General features: G+C 34.9%; 1 protein-coding gene across 1 annotated transcript; it reads right to left on the bottom strand.

Annotated features, from left to right (window-relative positions):
- Window positions 1-1,175: 1,175 nt before the first annotated feature.
- Window positions 1,176-3,908, bottom strand: cfl1l (cofilin 1 (non-muscle), like). Its single transcript, NM_213639.2, has 4 exons — window positions 3,568-3,908; window positions 2,199-2,497; window positions 1,756-1,832; window positions 1,176-1,600 (listed from the first exon to the last, which is right to left on the bottom strand). Exons 1-4 carry the CDS (start codon window positions 3,568-3,570, stop codon window positions 1,488-1,490), a joined length of 492 nt encoding a protein of 163 aa, NP_998804.1. The 5' UTR covers window positions 3,571-3,908; the 3' UTR covers window positions 1,176-1,487.
- Window positions 3,909-17,802: the final 13,894 nt, after the last annotated feature.

The raw sequence follows: 17,802 nt of genomic DNA, 5'->3' as shown, positions 1-17,802 counted from the left end.
TAATACTGACCTTAATTTGAATTTTTTTAATTAAAAACTGCTTTTATTCCAGAAATAAACAATAAGAAATACAACTTATTTTAACTCCAGAATAATATATTTAAGAAAACACTGAAAATTTTCAGAAACATTTTAAATGAATGGAAGGGCAAAATAAATTGACTTAACCTGTATTTCCTATCTGTTAAAGTTTACAGGTGCGACAGTGTGCCTTGATGTACTTGAATGTTAGAAATGTGTTATTCTACGCTAGTACAAAGTTACTTGTCAAATAAATAAACAATTAAGACTATTTTGAGTTTAATTTTCTTGTTTATGAAGATGAAAATGACTTCAAATATTTTTTTTAAGTATTTTGTGATATATTAAAATGTGCCCCCCAAAAGTATAAAATATATAAAATATGAATTTGATGTTTACTTTAAACTTTAATTGTATTGTTCTATTAAAATTATTTTTTTTAAAGATTGTCAAATAAAAGTATTATTATTATTATTTTTTTAAGAGGCTTAAAAGTATCAGTTCAGGTACCGTTTTGGCACTGGTACCATTTTAAAAGTATCAATTTAGCACCGGTATTGAAATAAACCCAATTGATACCCAACCCTAAAAACCGCCTGTATGCATATTTATTATTTGTTAAAATTGACCTATTACATGCATAATTTTTACTGTTAATGATATGTTGTAGCAGGGACATAAACAAGGATGTAAACAACAGTAAAAATGCTCTTCGGCAGCGTTAACAATTTAGCTACAAATTCATATCAGTCAAACCGCTGTACACCCACAATCTTCAGCAGCGCTGCAGAGTGTCTCTCTATGCAGCTGCTTTTTGTGCGTTCTACATCTCAAATAATAAACTTACAAAAGATATAACAATGTTTAATCTAACTTACACAAGCTTTAAACTCGAATGCTTAAAACTTTCGGAAGAACTAGGAAATATGACAATCGTTTTCATGTTAGCTGAATAGCTGTATGTAATCAAAGTAAAGTATACAGGCATAAAGAAATAACGTGTTTTTTTACAAACCAAGCATGAGCACACATTGCTTTGGATTTTATAAACACAATAAAGCCTTGAAAACACACCCTGGACCACCTCTTTAAACACTGAAGGATAAACACAGTATGTGTATTAATGTCAATAATTTTTAGGGAAAAAATGTATTCCTAGTTAAGACACATTCAACATTTATTGAAAATCATATGATTTTATTTCAGTATACGCTTTTGATAACAGTCCAATTATAATTTGTAATAAAGGTTTACGGTTACTTTGTAAAATGGTTTTTCATTGAAAACAACATTGGTATTAATGAACATTGAATGCAAATGGATAAACAAGAGAGTTCACATATGGTCAAATTACAAATACTGGTCTCAATGAAATACAAAGTTTCTCAACATATCTAAAGACGTTTTTAAGAGGTAATCTTTTTCATAATGGCCGACAGACTGACAAAAGGCAGGTGGATCAAATTTTAGACAGGCTTCCCCTCCAAAGACGTTACAATTTTGCTTCCACCAAGTTTTTCCACAAGACTTGATGCGTCTTTATCTGCATTGTCATTAATTTGCCACTCAAACTTCATACCTGTCAAAGAAACAAGAACAGCAATGAACTCAAAATATTGCTTTATATATGTGAACATAGTTTATTAACTTTCCCCTTTTCTGTAAAACTATTAATGTGCATTGTAAGAGAATGCATCACAGATAAATCTAAATATTATTTTAAAGGTAACAAACCTGGCAATTTGGCCTTCAGAGCATTCTTTGAGCTCGCGTACAGCATTTTACTCCTCATGGGGGCATCATCAGGGGCGCTGTACAAAACAAAAAAAAGAGAAAGCAAGAAATTAGTGCTATACAATAGTTTGCCTTGCAAAATGCAGTGTTGCTTAGTGGGCTTGTATGAAATGAGTGGCAGACATATTTGACTGTTGTGCTGTGTTGTGAATGTTACAATTAAAGATTTTTATGTGAATAGCATTGATCAGTGGTGGTGTTGTTGGATGCTCCCATTCCCATCTGACAACGCTACAGCCGAAATATGTCGAATTATTCTGAAATGAGTTTCAAATTGACTCCATTTACTCTGGAAACATGTTTAGCACAACCAAACAGTTTCACAGAACACATGCCATCATGAGCTACAAAACTAGTTTCAATGAATGAAAATGGTCTCTTACGAAAAGATGAAGACCAGGTCCTCCTTCACACTCTCCTTGTTAGTATATTTGCAGTCATACAGGGCGTAGCGACACTCTTTGGGAGGAAGCATACTGATGATCTTTTTGAAGACATCCTTTTCGTTCTCCACATCTTTGACTTTCAAACAGTTTTTTTCGTCCACTATGATGTTCTTTAAGTCATCACTCAAACGCATGACCACCAATTTAAACCTCTCTTTCTCATCTGTACCCTGGAGGCGCACCCGGATTAATTCATAGTGGGCTATCACGTCATCGCTGATCGCTACACCTGAGGCCTGGGAGACAAGTGGGAAAAAATAAATATGCAGAAGAAAGAACTGAACAACCCAATAAAGATATTTTCTTTAAAATGACTTTAAAATAACTGTAAAACGCACAACGCAGGTCATTGTTTGAATCTCATAAAATTATACATATTAGATTAAGCAGACTGTCGCTAAAGTATTTTTTCAATCAACATTCCATAAGGGCTGTCCCATCTTTATATATGCGTTTAAAAAGTAAGAGATGGAAATCTGAACCAGTTTGCAGCCTTCACATTCCTTTCCTTAACAAACAAGTCGAAACAAGAAGCCGAGTTACACCTCAAGACGCTCTGCTGCTTTCGTTCACCCTGGAATGTCTCTAAATATAATTTCCTGAGTAACACTTTAAATTAGACATAAACTCATGATTTTATATTGTTTATCAAGATATATAGGCAATCAAGAAGGAACCACTTGAGGGTGAGTATTTTTCCTTTTGGGTGAACTTTCCCTATTGTTCTGAGAACATTTGAAATGTCACTGCAACCATCCAGACAAAGAAATCTTAAGTTAAATGCTATTTTCAGAGCCATCCCATTGGAATACAACTCTGACACAAGCAATGAGCTACTCTAGTTCAAAAGTATTAACACACTATAGCTACCAGCAGTTCATTAGCATTACTCAGAGCTTTTGACATGAGAACATGTCTGATGTAAGGTGTGGCTCAACACATTCTGTCCTGTCCAAACAATTATCTAGAAAAGTATTACACAAATAAGAAACCTTAAAATATGGCTTTTCCACCAAGTCTCACCAAAGTCAATGAGCTTTTATTACTTTAATTGCTTTATATTTTAAACTGACAAGCTAGTTTTAACCTTTTATATAAAGTATTAGGGATTTAAATAAATAAAAGAAGTTTACCAATGAACAGGAAGCCACAAGCCTCTCATGGATGAATTGGCGTAATAGCTTTTTTAACATACGCTACTCTGCACGGCGCTAAACCGTTTTAATGCAAATTACCTTCACTTGATTAGCATATTTGGACACTATAGTACAGTCCACAAAACGTACACCAAAATCTGAGCACTTACCATGTCTGTCGCTTGTTTGGAGAAGAGAGAGAGAAGTGTGTCGTTGCCCTGAACTGCAAGAAAGCGACTCCGAGCAGCGCGCGGATGTGAACACTCCCTCCTCCTCCTCAAAACAGATCAGTCCTGAACGACCTGACTTTCCACCTGCTGTGCCTGTCCGCGACTGCAAACGACTTTAAATACTGGATGGTTGTGTAGGAATATATCCCGTTGCCGCAAAATTATTTATATTTTGTGCTTGTGATAAAAAAAGGTGTTATAAAAATTATGCGCTTATGGCACGTGAAATGGCTCAGGTGAGTCAGACGCAGATTTGGAGGCGGAGACTGAACAAAACGACCTTATAAGGAAGACAGAAACGCATAGAAAGCCTGACAAAAACCCGTATTTGGTGAGAGGAGCTCAAATACTAAATTTGCGCGGATGGGAGGATCCAGGTGTAAAAAATGCACGGAGCGTGACGTGGTTTCATGTTTAGCGACAGACCAGCAACTTCATTTTAATGTTTTGCGTTAATGATTATGTCATTAACTCATTACCCATGCCATGGGTTTTCATGGGTAAGAGTGTCAGGTACAGTTGTGTTTTGAAACCGTATATGGTGATTTAAAATGAACACGTACACACTTTTCAACACAATGTGGGTGAAATATGGCGAAAGCTTTTTCATTTAAAATAATTCAAAATATTTCCCAAAAGTTGGGCATGTCTATATTTGAGAATTTTAGTTGAAACTAAAGTTTTTTTTTAGATGTTAAGAACATAGCTTAAAATCTTATTAACCTTTAGTTCAAATAGTTTTAGAGCAAAGCCAAACTTTTTTGTTTGTCAGCATACTGGGGTGTTTTTTCTTCCCTCACCTACTTTGTTTGAAATTATAAAAGCAAATTAAGGATTCACATTTGACAGATTAGATTAGATTAGATTAGTCTTTGGTCTTCATACTGTAGGTGCCATTTGTGTAGGTCTTATTCGCTATGTCACATTAGTATCTTTTAAATAGCCTACTTTATTTTGGGATGGCTGAATGTGGGCTATGTAGAATTTTGAAAATGTATGTACAAAAGTCTCAAATAGATTCTCAACTCAAAAAAGTGAAAGTACAAAAAGCAAATGTAAACGTGGCAACGCCAAAGCTCCAAACTATATATCAAAATGTATTAAAAGGCTATGTAATGATTGTTGTCTGATGTAGAGCCAGTGTTGAAATGTTCCAAGCTATGTGATCACTTTTTAACAAACTTTTATATATGTTTTTTGAGCTTTATAGTGTTTAGAATGTTAAAATACTGTGGAAAAAAAACTTTTGTAACATCTAATTAAACAGTAAAAGTTTTTGATATCTTTTAGAAAGAAAACTGATTCATAGTTTTTTTGAACATCAAATGATTTTATTTAATTGCACATTGTTTCATTGGTAACTCAGTCCAGTTCTAATTATTGAATGATTTCTAATTCAGAAATGGCTGTCATCATGTTTTAGACAAGATGGTCTTTTATTGGAAACTGTTGGCATTAATGATTGTTGGTGTAATTGATTTATAACAAATCCTGGTCCTGGGAAATGCAAAGCTGATCGAAGATGATTCTAACAGGTCAAATGTTTTTTATAATGACCTCAAGATTGATAAGAAATGTTGGATGATGTTGTCTGCTTTTAAGCATCTCATATGAATACCATAATATGTCTTATTTAGTATTTTCTATGTAAATTGCACCTATCAGTAGGCCCACATGGAATCTGCGCACGCAGAATTTCGCAGATTTCTGCAGATTTTTAGCTCATCATTAATTCTGTTTATTTACTTGAGTAAATGTGTAAATCTGAATTTATTCAGTTTTTAATTAATTAATTTATTACTTTTTATTTCATATATTAAGGTTTTAGTTATGATACTCCGCTGGATACTCCCAAAATAATTCGCAGAAATCCGCAGATTTTTACCAAAATTCTCAGCAGAAATAGCAAAAAACGTCCGCAGATTCTGCCTGGCCCTACCTATCAGGCTTTAAAAACCCTTGATTTTCTTTGGATGCATCAGTTCTCGTTTAAGGCTGACAAAGCTGCAGCTTAAATATGTTGTATTATTGTAAGTATCAGCCATCTTTATGTATGCTTTGCTTTAAGGTATGAGAGGAAAATGTGAACCAGATTGAAGCTTTCACATTCCATTCCTTTACAAACAAGTCGAAACAGGATGCCAAGTTACACCTCAAGAGACTCTGCTTTGAGTAAGCTGAGTCTCTTGATTCATTAATTTGCTAAAATGTTCTGTGTCTTTAATTCTATGTGCTACAGTATAGTGTTTCTCCTCAAAACATAGACTAGAAACTAGTATTTTTTAATGATTCAGAAAAACTGTGGCAAAGTCACCAAGGCACCTCAATAAACCAACCTGGCTTAAATCACAAGTTTACCTTGGACAAATGTAGTTTTAAACTCAAATGGTGATTACACCAAATGCTGATGTAAATTAGTTAATAGAATCAATTCAGAATCAATTCTTGCTATTATTTTTAAAACCATCCATGCTTTTATAGCAATTTTTAAAAGATGGTTCTTAAATTGTTTATTGCGCATAATAACAGTGATGTTCAGAACTTTATTGTCCTTTTTCTTTGCTGAAATGTTTTTGTGTTTGTGTGTCAAAAACATTTTTAAAAAACAAGAACTTTGTGAGGTTAGCAGCACTGTCGCCTCACAGCAAGCAGTTATGCTGGATGAGTCCTGACTGGGTCAGTTAGTATTTTTTTGTGGAGTTTGCATGTTCTCCCCATGTTCATGTGTGTTTTCCTTCCTCAGCTGCTCCGGTTTCCTCCACAGTCCAAAGACATGAGGTAGGTGAATTGGGTAAACAAAAGTGGCTGTGTGTGTGTGTGTGTGTGTGTGTGTGTGTGTGTGTGTGTGTGTGTGTGTGTGTGTGTGTGTGTGTGTGTGTGTGTGTGTGTGTGTGTGTGTGTGTGTGAATGAGAAAGTGTATGGGTGTTTCCTGAGTTGTGGCTGAAAGAACAACTATGCAGTATGCCAAATATAAAATATATGCCAAAGTGAGAGTTTTTCTTTTTTATCAAATCTGTAACTGATAAAGTAGTTCTGATTGGTTTTCTGGAGCTCAAACATCCTCACTACACTGCCAGCACTCACTCAACAGGTACATTCATAATTAGTATTATTAACTGCATATATTTCCTGTTAGTTTTTGTTTCACATATTTATTAATGTTCATTGTCAATTATTATTTATGAACATATTTATCTAATAACTCTTGCATGAGCACTGCCAATTTGGTTCAAAGTTCAAGTTTTACATCAATTAAACAAAAAATAATAGAAATACTAACTCACGCATGCTTTTGAATTTCTACAATGTGTTTTATGTTTTTTTAAACCTAAAAGCATGTGAAATGCAAAACTGCACAAAAAATGACATATAAAAACAATTAATAATGTACAATTTTATAAACTAATGTTAATAATATTAATAAAATAAGCACAGTTTATGCTAAAACTAATGAAAATATTATCAAAGTATCTATTACATTTTTGTGTAGCATTTTCAACAAATGATTCTTTATGGAACCTTGTTAAAATGGTTCTATTTAGCAATAAAAGGGTATTGTTAGAAGTCAAGAAGCCAAAATTGGTACTGTGTGTAAAGCTTTGCAGGTATAGATTTTCTTGAAATGTTGCCACAGTTCTTCTGGATCAATCCCGGCATGTCATGTCTGATATGTTGTTGTTTATGCACCAGCACTTGCATTAAACCACATTAAAATCAATAATCAATATAAAATCACTAGATGGCGCTAAAAGACCTCTAAAATAGATTTTTATTTTTATTTTAATTTTCTATCAACCAAACATCCATCATATATAGCGAGGAAATGCAAGCATTTCCACATAAATTCTCTATATTTTATTAATTTCACCATACTCTACAAATTTTAATGCTCATTCCAAATTAAAGGTACCATTACAATAATGCAGTGATATACAATTCTAACAAAAAAGACATTTCTGATTTAAAAAAAATCCCACACTGAAGGACATAAATAAGCTTTGACAATACTTTTTTTTTTTTTAAGCTTTTAAGCTTTGACAATACATGAATAAACCTATCAAATAAGTTACGTAAGATGCCTTTAAAGGAAAACTATGACACATGGTCGGAAGAGGGCAATGTAACATTCCGAAAAAGTCTTCAGCTTTGTCTCTGTATTAAGACGTAGAGCCTAATAAAGTCTTTAAGACATGGCTTGCAAAGAAATTTGGATTAAAATATCTGCTCCAACGGGGAGCCTACTGCACTTCAAGAAGCAGTAAGTTGTACACTTTGTATATTTAAAGAATTTTGAACCACGTAGTCATTAGAATCACCACCTTTGCATAGTGTACACAATAACGAGGACGTCTCAATCTTACACCCCCTGAACAGATGAGCAAAAACAGCACAATTGCTGTGTGTGTGTGTGTGTGTGTGTGTGTGTGTGTGTGTGTGTGTGTGCAAAAGTTGTTAAGGCATTTGTTTGTGGCTCATTTACCATAGAGGTAAAGTTGGTTTTATATTCGCACATTCGTTCATTTAGCAGTCTCTCTATTGTTTATCATGTTACTTTGTATTCGATCGGAATTAGCATGCAAGTATGACTTCTAAACAACATTAGCACTATCTAATTCACTGTAAACAACGTTGTGCTTTGATTGTCATTTGCTTCTAATATGATTTCCCTATTTAGAATTTACTTTATTGTAATTATATTATTAAGGAGAGTGTCTAAATATCCGAATATAAAACCAACTTTACCTCGTATTCATTCACCTCACTGTGGTATTTGTGATTGTGGGTCTCGGTTTCATCATGTCGTTGCTTTGAGTAAAGGTGCACTTACACCTCGCTATCCGAACAATGCCCAAGTGTGTTCGTTTGACAAGTGTGAGTTTTCCGAATCGGGCCCAGGTGTAGTTCACTTGGCCGGTGTTCTGTCGATTTGTCCTACCTTGTCAGGTTGTCCTCCCATTCAAAAAAACTAGGTAGCACATTGTGATGATGCAATATGCTACCCATCAGATTTTGCTACCAGTGTAAATTTTAATGTGGAGTCGTGTGAAATGAAGCGGTGATATTACCCTAATAACCTACCTAATCCCTAACCCCAACCTCAGAACCCACTAAATCCATTGTTAGCATAACCCAGGTTGGAAGAGGTGTGCCAGAGCACAGTTCAGTTGGGCTTTGGCGCGGTACACTTGTAGTGTGAGTGTAAAGCACGCCAGAGGCCAAAGCTGAAGACGCAACGTCATTTAAGGGACTGTTTCATCTGGATTTTTTAATCATTCTTTTCAATGAACGCAAACTGTTGTAGTTTATTAAAAATGTAAACCCCTCAATGCATGACAGCTGCACCTTCAGCAAACCTCCTAATGTGCGGCACGATGACTTTATAAACATGAGTGTCAAAAGTTGTGGATCTGTTCTGCAAAATATTTGACTGCATGTCACTGCATGTAACTACAGCAATGTCCACTGAGCTGAGCGAGACCGCTTCTCTTCCTCTTAAACTGAACAGTCTCATCATCGATGATGTAAGCATGCTCGGTTGTGGAAGGCAAAATGCAGTGTGAGTGTAACAAACAGCAACATCCCACTCTCCTTCGTGAAGCAAATACGGAAGTAACTAAAACTGCAATGTGTTGAAATTCCGCTAGTCCTGGCTCCATAATAGAGCAAATTTCTATTGAGCCCACTGGTAAAATGGCCAAGTTTACAGCACACAAAAAGTTGTTTACAGCCTGGTACAAAGAATGATCTTGGTTCATATAGCTAATATTACCCTTCATGACAACTGTGAGGGGGGTGAATTTTTTTATAACTCATTCGTTTAGTTTATATTAAGTCTGCATAATTAAGGGCTGGCCACTTGTGTGACAGCTAGGTCTTGCTGGTCACCGTCAGATCAACTGATACATCGTATTTTTGTTTTGTTTTTATGTGGCTTCACAATTATCAGATGATATGGCATGCTGTGTGCACTTAATTTGTATTAACACGCTAACAATATGGCAATGGTTGGCCACGCCTACTTGTAGCTTCTTTTGCGATCTTTAGAAACCTATGGGTGATTTCACGGATACTACGTCCATATCTTTTACAGTCTATGGAGTGCAAGTCGTCAGGGGATAGGGGATGGGGCACAATCACGCTTCAGCTCCCTTAATCTTCATTTCTGAGTAAACTATCCCTTTAAATTTAAAAAAATAATAATTTAATTCAATTTTTTTAATTAAAACAGTTTGACTTCTTTGCAACAAACAGAGCAGCATGAATATTAAATATTTCTGTGAAGCATAAATATATCTGTCTTAGTAAAAACTCAAGCAGAATATAACCATTAATCCAAAAACACATTGGCTGGAGAAATAGTTTTCAGAGAAAGCGTTGTAAAATGTTCTAGGTTTTATCCTCATGCAATACTTATTTTTTTCTGCTCATCATGCCAAAACTTCAGCACTGTAATTGTTCTCTAGTCGTACACTTGTGTAAGTGTGTGGTTATGCACTTTTGCAATGCTAATTTAAAATGTCTTTAAGTTACGGAACCGTTGCTCTGTAGGCCTGTGCCGAAGTGACTGTTAAAATGGAGTTACACACAGCGTGCAGATGAAGCAAGCGTGGCGATTGCTCAAAACACTCACAGGGTAGGAGCAGGGTTTGGATTATTGGTATAAAAGAGATAGTGGAGGTCTGATTGGCTGCTGAGAAGGGGGCCGTTACCCATCTGGTGCAGAAAGAGATGATCTTCTTGAACCCTGTCAGTTCAGGGGTCTCCCGGGCTGCTGCGAGCTTTCACAATAGGCTTGATGTCCACTGAGCCTTATTGGACACAACCAATGCATTTTCCCAATCAAGAGGGTCCTATGTGTACAAGTGTGTGCATGTGTGAATTAATCTGCCAGAAAATCAATCTAAGCTTTGGATTCATTTTTATGTGTGTGTTAATGCTACTACGAACTCCATAACCCGAGTGAGTGCAGGGGAGATGAGGTCAAAGGTTATTTCAACACAACTGTTTCCCCCTCCAAACTCAGTTTTTAACATGTGCAACAATTAAAGATGATGACAAATATCCAGGCCCATGTGAGAACATTTCTGGCTTCTGGGGGCTTTGGAAGCATCTACCCTTCCCTGCTTTATACACTGTAACTGGGTTATGTTATGTTATGGTATTATTCTGAAAATGGCAGTGCATTCACATTCTTTTGGGGCTGTGGTTTAATGAAGTCAGTCTTGTGGTTGAAAATCTCTAAATGAAATGGCAAAGTGGTCGAACAGTGTCAGTTTTGAAAATGAAGATTACACTGTATGTGTGCAGGAGTGACTTTAAGCTCTCAAGCTTTAATGCATTTGATTTCAGGTTGTAAAAAGAAAGAATGGTCTCACTTTAAACCTGTGAATGAGTGAATCTCAAGTTACCATGAAGAATGCATACACACACTGTTTAAGTTGCAGTTTATTGAGCAGCTACTATGGTTACAAAGCAGAGAGGCGGTGAAATGATTTCACTGGAGTCAGATAATGATTTATGACTTCATAAAATGAGAGCAGAGAGCTGATTAAAAGAGTGTCATGGAAAACAACATGAAGGGGTGTTGGTGCCACCAATGGACCCCCACTTCTTTCCTTCTTGTTCTTCTTTCTTTTTTCTTTTTTTTTGTGGATGGTCTGGAAAAAATCTTTTGGAAGAAAGAACTGTAAGAATAAAAATCAGTGGCACTTTTAAATGTTATTTTAATGGTCTGCAACACAGTTGGAGTTCACCCTTCAACTCTTTTCTTTTTTATAAACAGTTTGAAAATATTCTAGCTGTCAATGAAAAAAAAAATCAAAGGTTTAGAGACAATAAAAAAGACTCCACAAACTGCAGATTTAAATTCTTTCAGAGCATATGGAATAGAACATAGACGTACATCTTATTTATTTATTTCTGTTCAGCTTTATATTTTATTTCTTATAGAGATTTATTGACAAGAGATCAAATTGCAGACATAATCTAAAATTCATATTCATGTAAAAATTCTTTAATGAACTTAATCACTGTGATGCATAGACTGCTTCTAGATGAAATGCTTGTATACTATTAGAAACCTAGTGCTAGTGACGAGCAATGTTTGATTCTTTAATGCAGAGATGCTCAAAATAGGGTCCCCAGGCCAAAGTAGGCCCATTGTATTCTTTGATTTGGCCCACCATCCCATCTAAGAGGAGAAGTGAGTATGATGGAGAGGGTTGGGACGAACACCTTTAATACAGAGATTGTCATTTTTAATTTGACATATAACCTTTTTTGTTTGTATTATTGCTGAGCTAAAAAAAAAGCAAACTGAAATTAGGGCTGGGGGATTTGGCCTAAAATCAAATTCTCGATTAATTGAACATTTTAACTCGATTTTGATTATTGAACAATTATCTTATTTATTAATTAATTAATTTATTTTTCCCCTCTTAGTTCAATGTAAGGTTTTGTACAGTAAATATGCTCACATATGACAAGTGAGCTTTTTTTGAATGAAGGGTGCATTACTTGATTTAAAAATAATTAAAGGGAAACGCACACTATCTACTATCTATGATTATTTATTGAATATCAATGCTGAACAACTGAAATTAAAACACACATTGCCTGAAGCCAACAGTCACAAATAAATAACTTGCACTTTTAGAAACGAAATTATTTTCAATGTTTTTTTATAATAAAAGTAGAAAATAAGCAGTATCACTACTAAATAAAATAAATCTTGCATATCATGTTAATAATATTTTCAACACTGCATTTCTTGCATCTTCTGTAAACAAATATTTTAATGTATAAATAAAGTTATTGTAATAAAAAAATATGCTGCCTCAAGGCATCTCTGGTGCAGCCTCAAATTAGCATCAATGTAGTGCAAATGTGTGATGTGTGACCACTGAAAGAGTCCACACCAGGACATTTAATACAGAATTAAATTAAATCAGCCTTAACACAGCGGGGTCATGTGACCACATGTAGTAGGCAAAGTAATTGAAAAAAAATGACCTGGAAAAAATTTTATTGATTATAGGTTGTAATTGTTGATTTCAATTACTTTTCGATTAATCGCCCATGCAGCCCAAACTGAAATTAAATGTTTCAATTAAATGTTGTAAATAAATCAGATTTTAAAAAATGTAAATTCTGTCACTCGATGAATAGAGGTCTATGCAGAAGATTTCTGCAAGCAAATCAAGGCAAAAACTAATGTATTTCTGATATAAATGAGTTTGTTTTGTAATTTTGTGATTTCAATATTGTAATAAGTGCTTTGTTAAATGCAAACAACTGTATTACTTAATATATGAACTATCAATATGAACAAATCAATTCAATAATTAACACCTCACCTCATAACAGATTTACGTTGTTGTGTCCAAAAAAAAGAATACTATAAATTATATTTTGGGTGACTCATAAATACAATGTGGAAGAAAAGAAAAATCCACATTTGGACCAGACTTAAAATGAATATAAATCATGATTATCATCTGTATTTTAATGATAACAAAAAGCTTTAAAAGGTAAAGGGCCTAAAATTGAACCCAGGGGGACACCAGTATGGACACAGCCATTCTCAGACTAAAACTAATTATAAGACTACAACATTGTTCAAAACAATCCCATAAACACCGAAAATAGTCTCAAGACAGTTAAATGGAAGATGGTAAATAAATAGAGGAAATATGCGTGTAAAAAGAGAAGAGAACCACAAACTCCACAGACTGCAGATTTAAATTCATTCAACAAACATAGAGCATACAGAATTGAACCAAGAAACACAGAAACTTCACAGAAATTTCAGATCAGCATTATATTTTATTTCTCATAGATTAATTGATATGAGGTCAAATGCGCTTGACCAAATCTGCAGACAAAACTTAAAATTCTTATTCATGTCAAAATTCTTTAATGAACTTAATCACTGTGATGGATACATGATTGCGCCTATATGAAGAGCTTGTACTTTAAGATAGTTATTTATAGTGTTGAGGAACACACAGATGATTCATTTCTTAATAAACCAATTTGAGCAAATCTATTTAATAAGTAAGCCCTCAAACAGATTTAAAGTGCTGTGTCCAAAAATTAATTATATTTTAGGCGATTTATATTTAAATTTCAATTTAGACCTTAGCATTTATATAAATCTGAGTATCATCTGTGTGTTGTAATGATTACGAAAAAGTATTGGGCCTAAAATTGAACCTAGGGAGACACCAGTATAGACTGAGACATTCTCAGACTTGAAAATAAGGCTGCAGTGAGTGAGATAACATTGTTTAAACAAGCACCGAAAATAGTCTCAAGGCATTTAAATAGAGGATGTTGATATATATGCAGTTAAAAATTAGAGGAAAAATAAGTGTGAAAAGAAAAGAGAACCACAAACTGCAGTTATTAAAAGATCATCATCATAACCAAAGCTATCTATGTAATATGATTTCAAAAAGTAGATGAAAGTGTTACGAAGAACTGAATAAGCCTTTCCTTTTTTAATGTGTTGATGGATATAAAAAGACGAAACTGATGTTGTTTGTCACATGACTTGCAAAATAGCAGTGTGATATGTCAGAATTGTATGTATACTGCATACATTTATACTCAAATTGCTTTGTAGAATAACTGATAAACTTAAATTTAACTGGGATTCTGCATAGTTTTTCAACTGAAATGATCCCTTACCATTACATTCCCAGAGGAAGGTTGCATCAGATTTAACCCAGAAAACTGTCCTTAGACTTTTATAATAAGCTTACACATTCTCCTTAAGTTCACACAAATGTGCTCACACACTCTTCTCTCCCACACAAAACAACAACTGATAAGAAAATGTTAAGAGCAGTCGAGGGGACCGTAATATCAGTTTATATCCCACCTGTCTGACTTTACAACCAAACCTCATCTGTTCATTGACTGTCTTAACCTTATACTTTCTCAAGTACTGAAGAAGTAGATAAAATACTGAAAATACTGAGCCTGATGTTGGATGGTGGTCACTTTATCTAACATACAAACCTGTTGGTCACAGATGAGTGATTTATTAGATGGGATATAATGTGAAAGATGGAGAGAAAGACAGAAAGAGGAAGAAGGAAAAAGAGGGCATGAGGTTTTTCTCACCACACCTGTCCATGTGGAGGATTTCCGCTCTGGGTCCATTGTTCCTGAACCTTGATGTGGTAACAAGCCCCCAGGATAAAAATGCACATATACACACACAAAAAGGATGAGGGCAAAGCATGGGGATCTTTATGCGCATCCTGTACCGCTTCAGAGATCTGAGCACTGTGCTGTCTGTCATAGATCTTCATCAAATAAAACCTGACAGGGTTTTATGACCAACATTTTTGTAACATGTCTTTCCTCTGGTTCTGGTTGTGTCGGTTTTTCAGTGACCGCATAACAATCTCAACTGCCTTCCTGCATCCAATGCTCTTTTACAGTATTTTTAGTCCATAAAGATGGAATCAGCACAATAATAGTTTTAAATACTAATTTCTATTGTCTATTCTATAATGGCAGTACATAATATGTTACTAGTTCTTTAGTAAGTTGTGAGTATTCAGCTTAAAGTATGATTTTTTTTTTTTATTTAAGGCTTAACAAGGGTATTTTTGCAAGCCTGATTATATAGGCAAGTTATTGGACAACAAAAAAATCTTAAGGGAGCTATTAATACTGATTTTAGCAGTTTCTTTTTTTTCAAAAAGTCTTTATTCTAGCCAAACTAAAAGAAATAACTTGACACGACTTTCTCTGAAATAAATAAATAAATAACAGGAAATACTGTTAAAAAAATCCTTGCTCTGTCAAACATGCCTTAGGGCATATTTTAAAAAGAATTACAACTTCACAGGTTAGGAGTGGAGGAAAGAGTCTTGAAAAATCATACTCTAGTACCATTACTTGCCTAAAAATGTAGTGCAAGAGTAAAAGTTTGTGTTATTAATATTACTCCAAGTATAAGTAAAAGTAGGCCTTGTAAAAGTATACTCAAAGAGTAGCAAGTAATGAGTATTACGCTGTAAAACGCTTTTATGCATTTACATGTAATTTGTGCATGTATGTAAACGTAACATTCTGTAGTGCATTTAGTGATTGTTCACAGTTAGATATTGCTTGATGCTATTAGCATGTTTGGCATACTGTCCTGAGAAAGAACCCTAAGCTCGTAGATTATTGAGCCCAGGGTCGTGTCTGGTCAATTAGTATGTAAGGGGGTTTGAGATCAGATCCTTCTTGGTCTCCTCTTGGTAAAGAAGGAAAAAGGAGGAGATAGGGTGGAAGGGGGATTCTTTCAAAACGAAGAAAAGGCAATAGGGTGAAATTGGTTTATTCATTGTAGGCTTTGATCAGTCTGATTGGATTACTGATTATAAATGAGGGATCAGCTGCGATCAATCATATCACATGCTCCTCTCGAAATTAGTTTGTTAAACTTCATCCAAGGCAATTTCAGTCATCATTCAGTCAATATCCGTCATCTTATTGACGGGCTAAATAGTCTCTCAGTCATTGTGTGTACAGATTTTGGACATCGTCTTAGACACTTTTATTGCATACAAATAGTTTGTTGCAGTTATAAAAGGCCCATGTCTTGAGGTTGTTTAGTATGATGTAATTTACTTTCTATGTGCGATTTCATTGGACAGGAAGCACAGGACTGATTTTTTTCAACCCCCATAGACAGGAAAAAATAGAGTCTGTACGTTGAAGTAATGTAGCAGAGTAAAAGTACAGATGCAGCACTAAGTATGTACTCAAAGAAAAGTAAAAGTACACGTTTTTAAAACTACTTAGTAAATTGCAATATCTGAGGAAACACTACTCAATTAAAGTAATTTCAGTGTTTGTAATTTGTTACTTTACACCACTGCAGGCTAATAATTTATAATTTTGGCTCCAACTTTTATATATTTTATCATGACATGCGATCCACAAATAAAGGACCCAAAATCATATTTAAAATGCATATTATTTCATGATTTTAAAATGAGATTTAGGCAGCACAGTACACAACTCAGTACTATCACCACACAGCAAGAAAGTAGCTGATTTGAGTCCAGGCTGGGCCAGTTGGCATTTCTGTGTGGAGTCTGCATGTTTCCTCCGGGTGCTAAGGTATCCCCCAGAGTCCAAAGACATGCGCCATAGGTAAATTGACTGTAGTGTATGAGTGTGTATGTAAATGAGAGAATGTATGGGTGTTTTTCCAGTACTGGGTTGTGGCTGGAAGGCCATCCACTGCATAAAACATACGACAGAATAGTTGGCAGTTCAGTTCATTCCGCTTTGGCAACCTCTGATAAATAAGGGACTATGCCGAAGGAAAATGAATAAATTAATGAATGAAAATGTGATTTACTGTCAAAAATGATACATAATTCTGTGTATCCAGGAACACATGAATACATTTACAAAATACTTTAAGTCTCCTATCAAACTCAATATCTCACTGGTAGTGCAAACAAAGCTCCAAAGTGGTGCAAGTTCAGATGATACTCTTATCTTGATAGCAGGTGATGGTTTCTGAGTGTGGCGGTTTCCGCTAACGGTGGCATTGTGGGGTGAATGGGGATTCTCGTAAGCGACACAGTTCCACCAGTGGTGTTTTGTTCCTCTGGTATGTCGGGCTGAATTTTGCATCCCCACCCTGTTACTTTGCGACAGACAGAGTTCTGTTTTCTATGGTTTTGCTATATAGGCCACACCAAACCATTCAGCTTTTATTGAAGACAAAAGGCTTCTTGTGAGTTCAGAGTGAACAATGATGTTGGGGAACATGAAACCTTTAGAAGTAGTTTAACCCTAAACAAAACCCCTTCACTGGGAAATAAAGATGACTAAATATGTTATCTTATTGCTGACAGTTCTGCCATGGAGTCATCTTAATATTTTCTCATGAAGAATAACACCTTTACAGGCCTTGCATTTTATAAACATCTGTCGCTATTCAGTTCAATAAAGTACCAAATTTCTTGTACAAAATGCACTAGATAAACATTATCCCCAACTGAACCCTGATGTCCAATAACATTGAAAGTTAATAATAAATTCTTGAGATTTTCTAGCTGTCTTTAGACAGCTGTGTGGCATTGAAATAAACTAGAAACAGAGAGCGCTTCTGTATGAACACATTCACACGTGTGCGACATGCATTCCTC

Source organism: Danio rerio, chromosome 13 (genome assembly GCF_052040795.2).
Source record: "Danio rerio strain M-AB ecotype USA chromosome 13, GRCz13ab, whole genome shotgun sequence".
NCBI lineage: Eukaryota > Metazoa > Chordata > Actinopteri > Cypriniformes > Danionidae > Danio > Danio rerio.
The sequence above is the reverse complement of the archived record's forward strand: the minus strand, read 5'-3'. Positions and strand labels throughout refer to the sequence as shown.

Coding starts and splice junctions, on each gene's coding strand:
- cfl1l (NM_213639.2), bottom strand. Junction 1,833..2,198: donor GACCTGGTCTTCATCTTTTC/GTAAGAGACCAT, acceptor TGTTTTGTACAG/CGCCCCTGATGATGCCCCCA. Junction 1,601..1,755: donor TCTGAAGGCCAAATTGCCAG/GTTTGTTACCTT, acceptor TTTCTTTGACAG/GTATGAAGTTTGAGTGGCAA.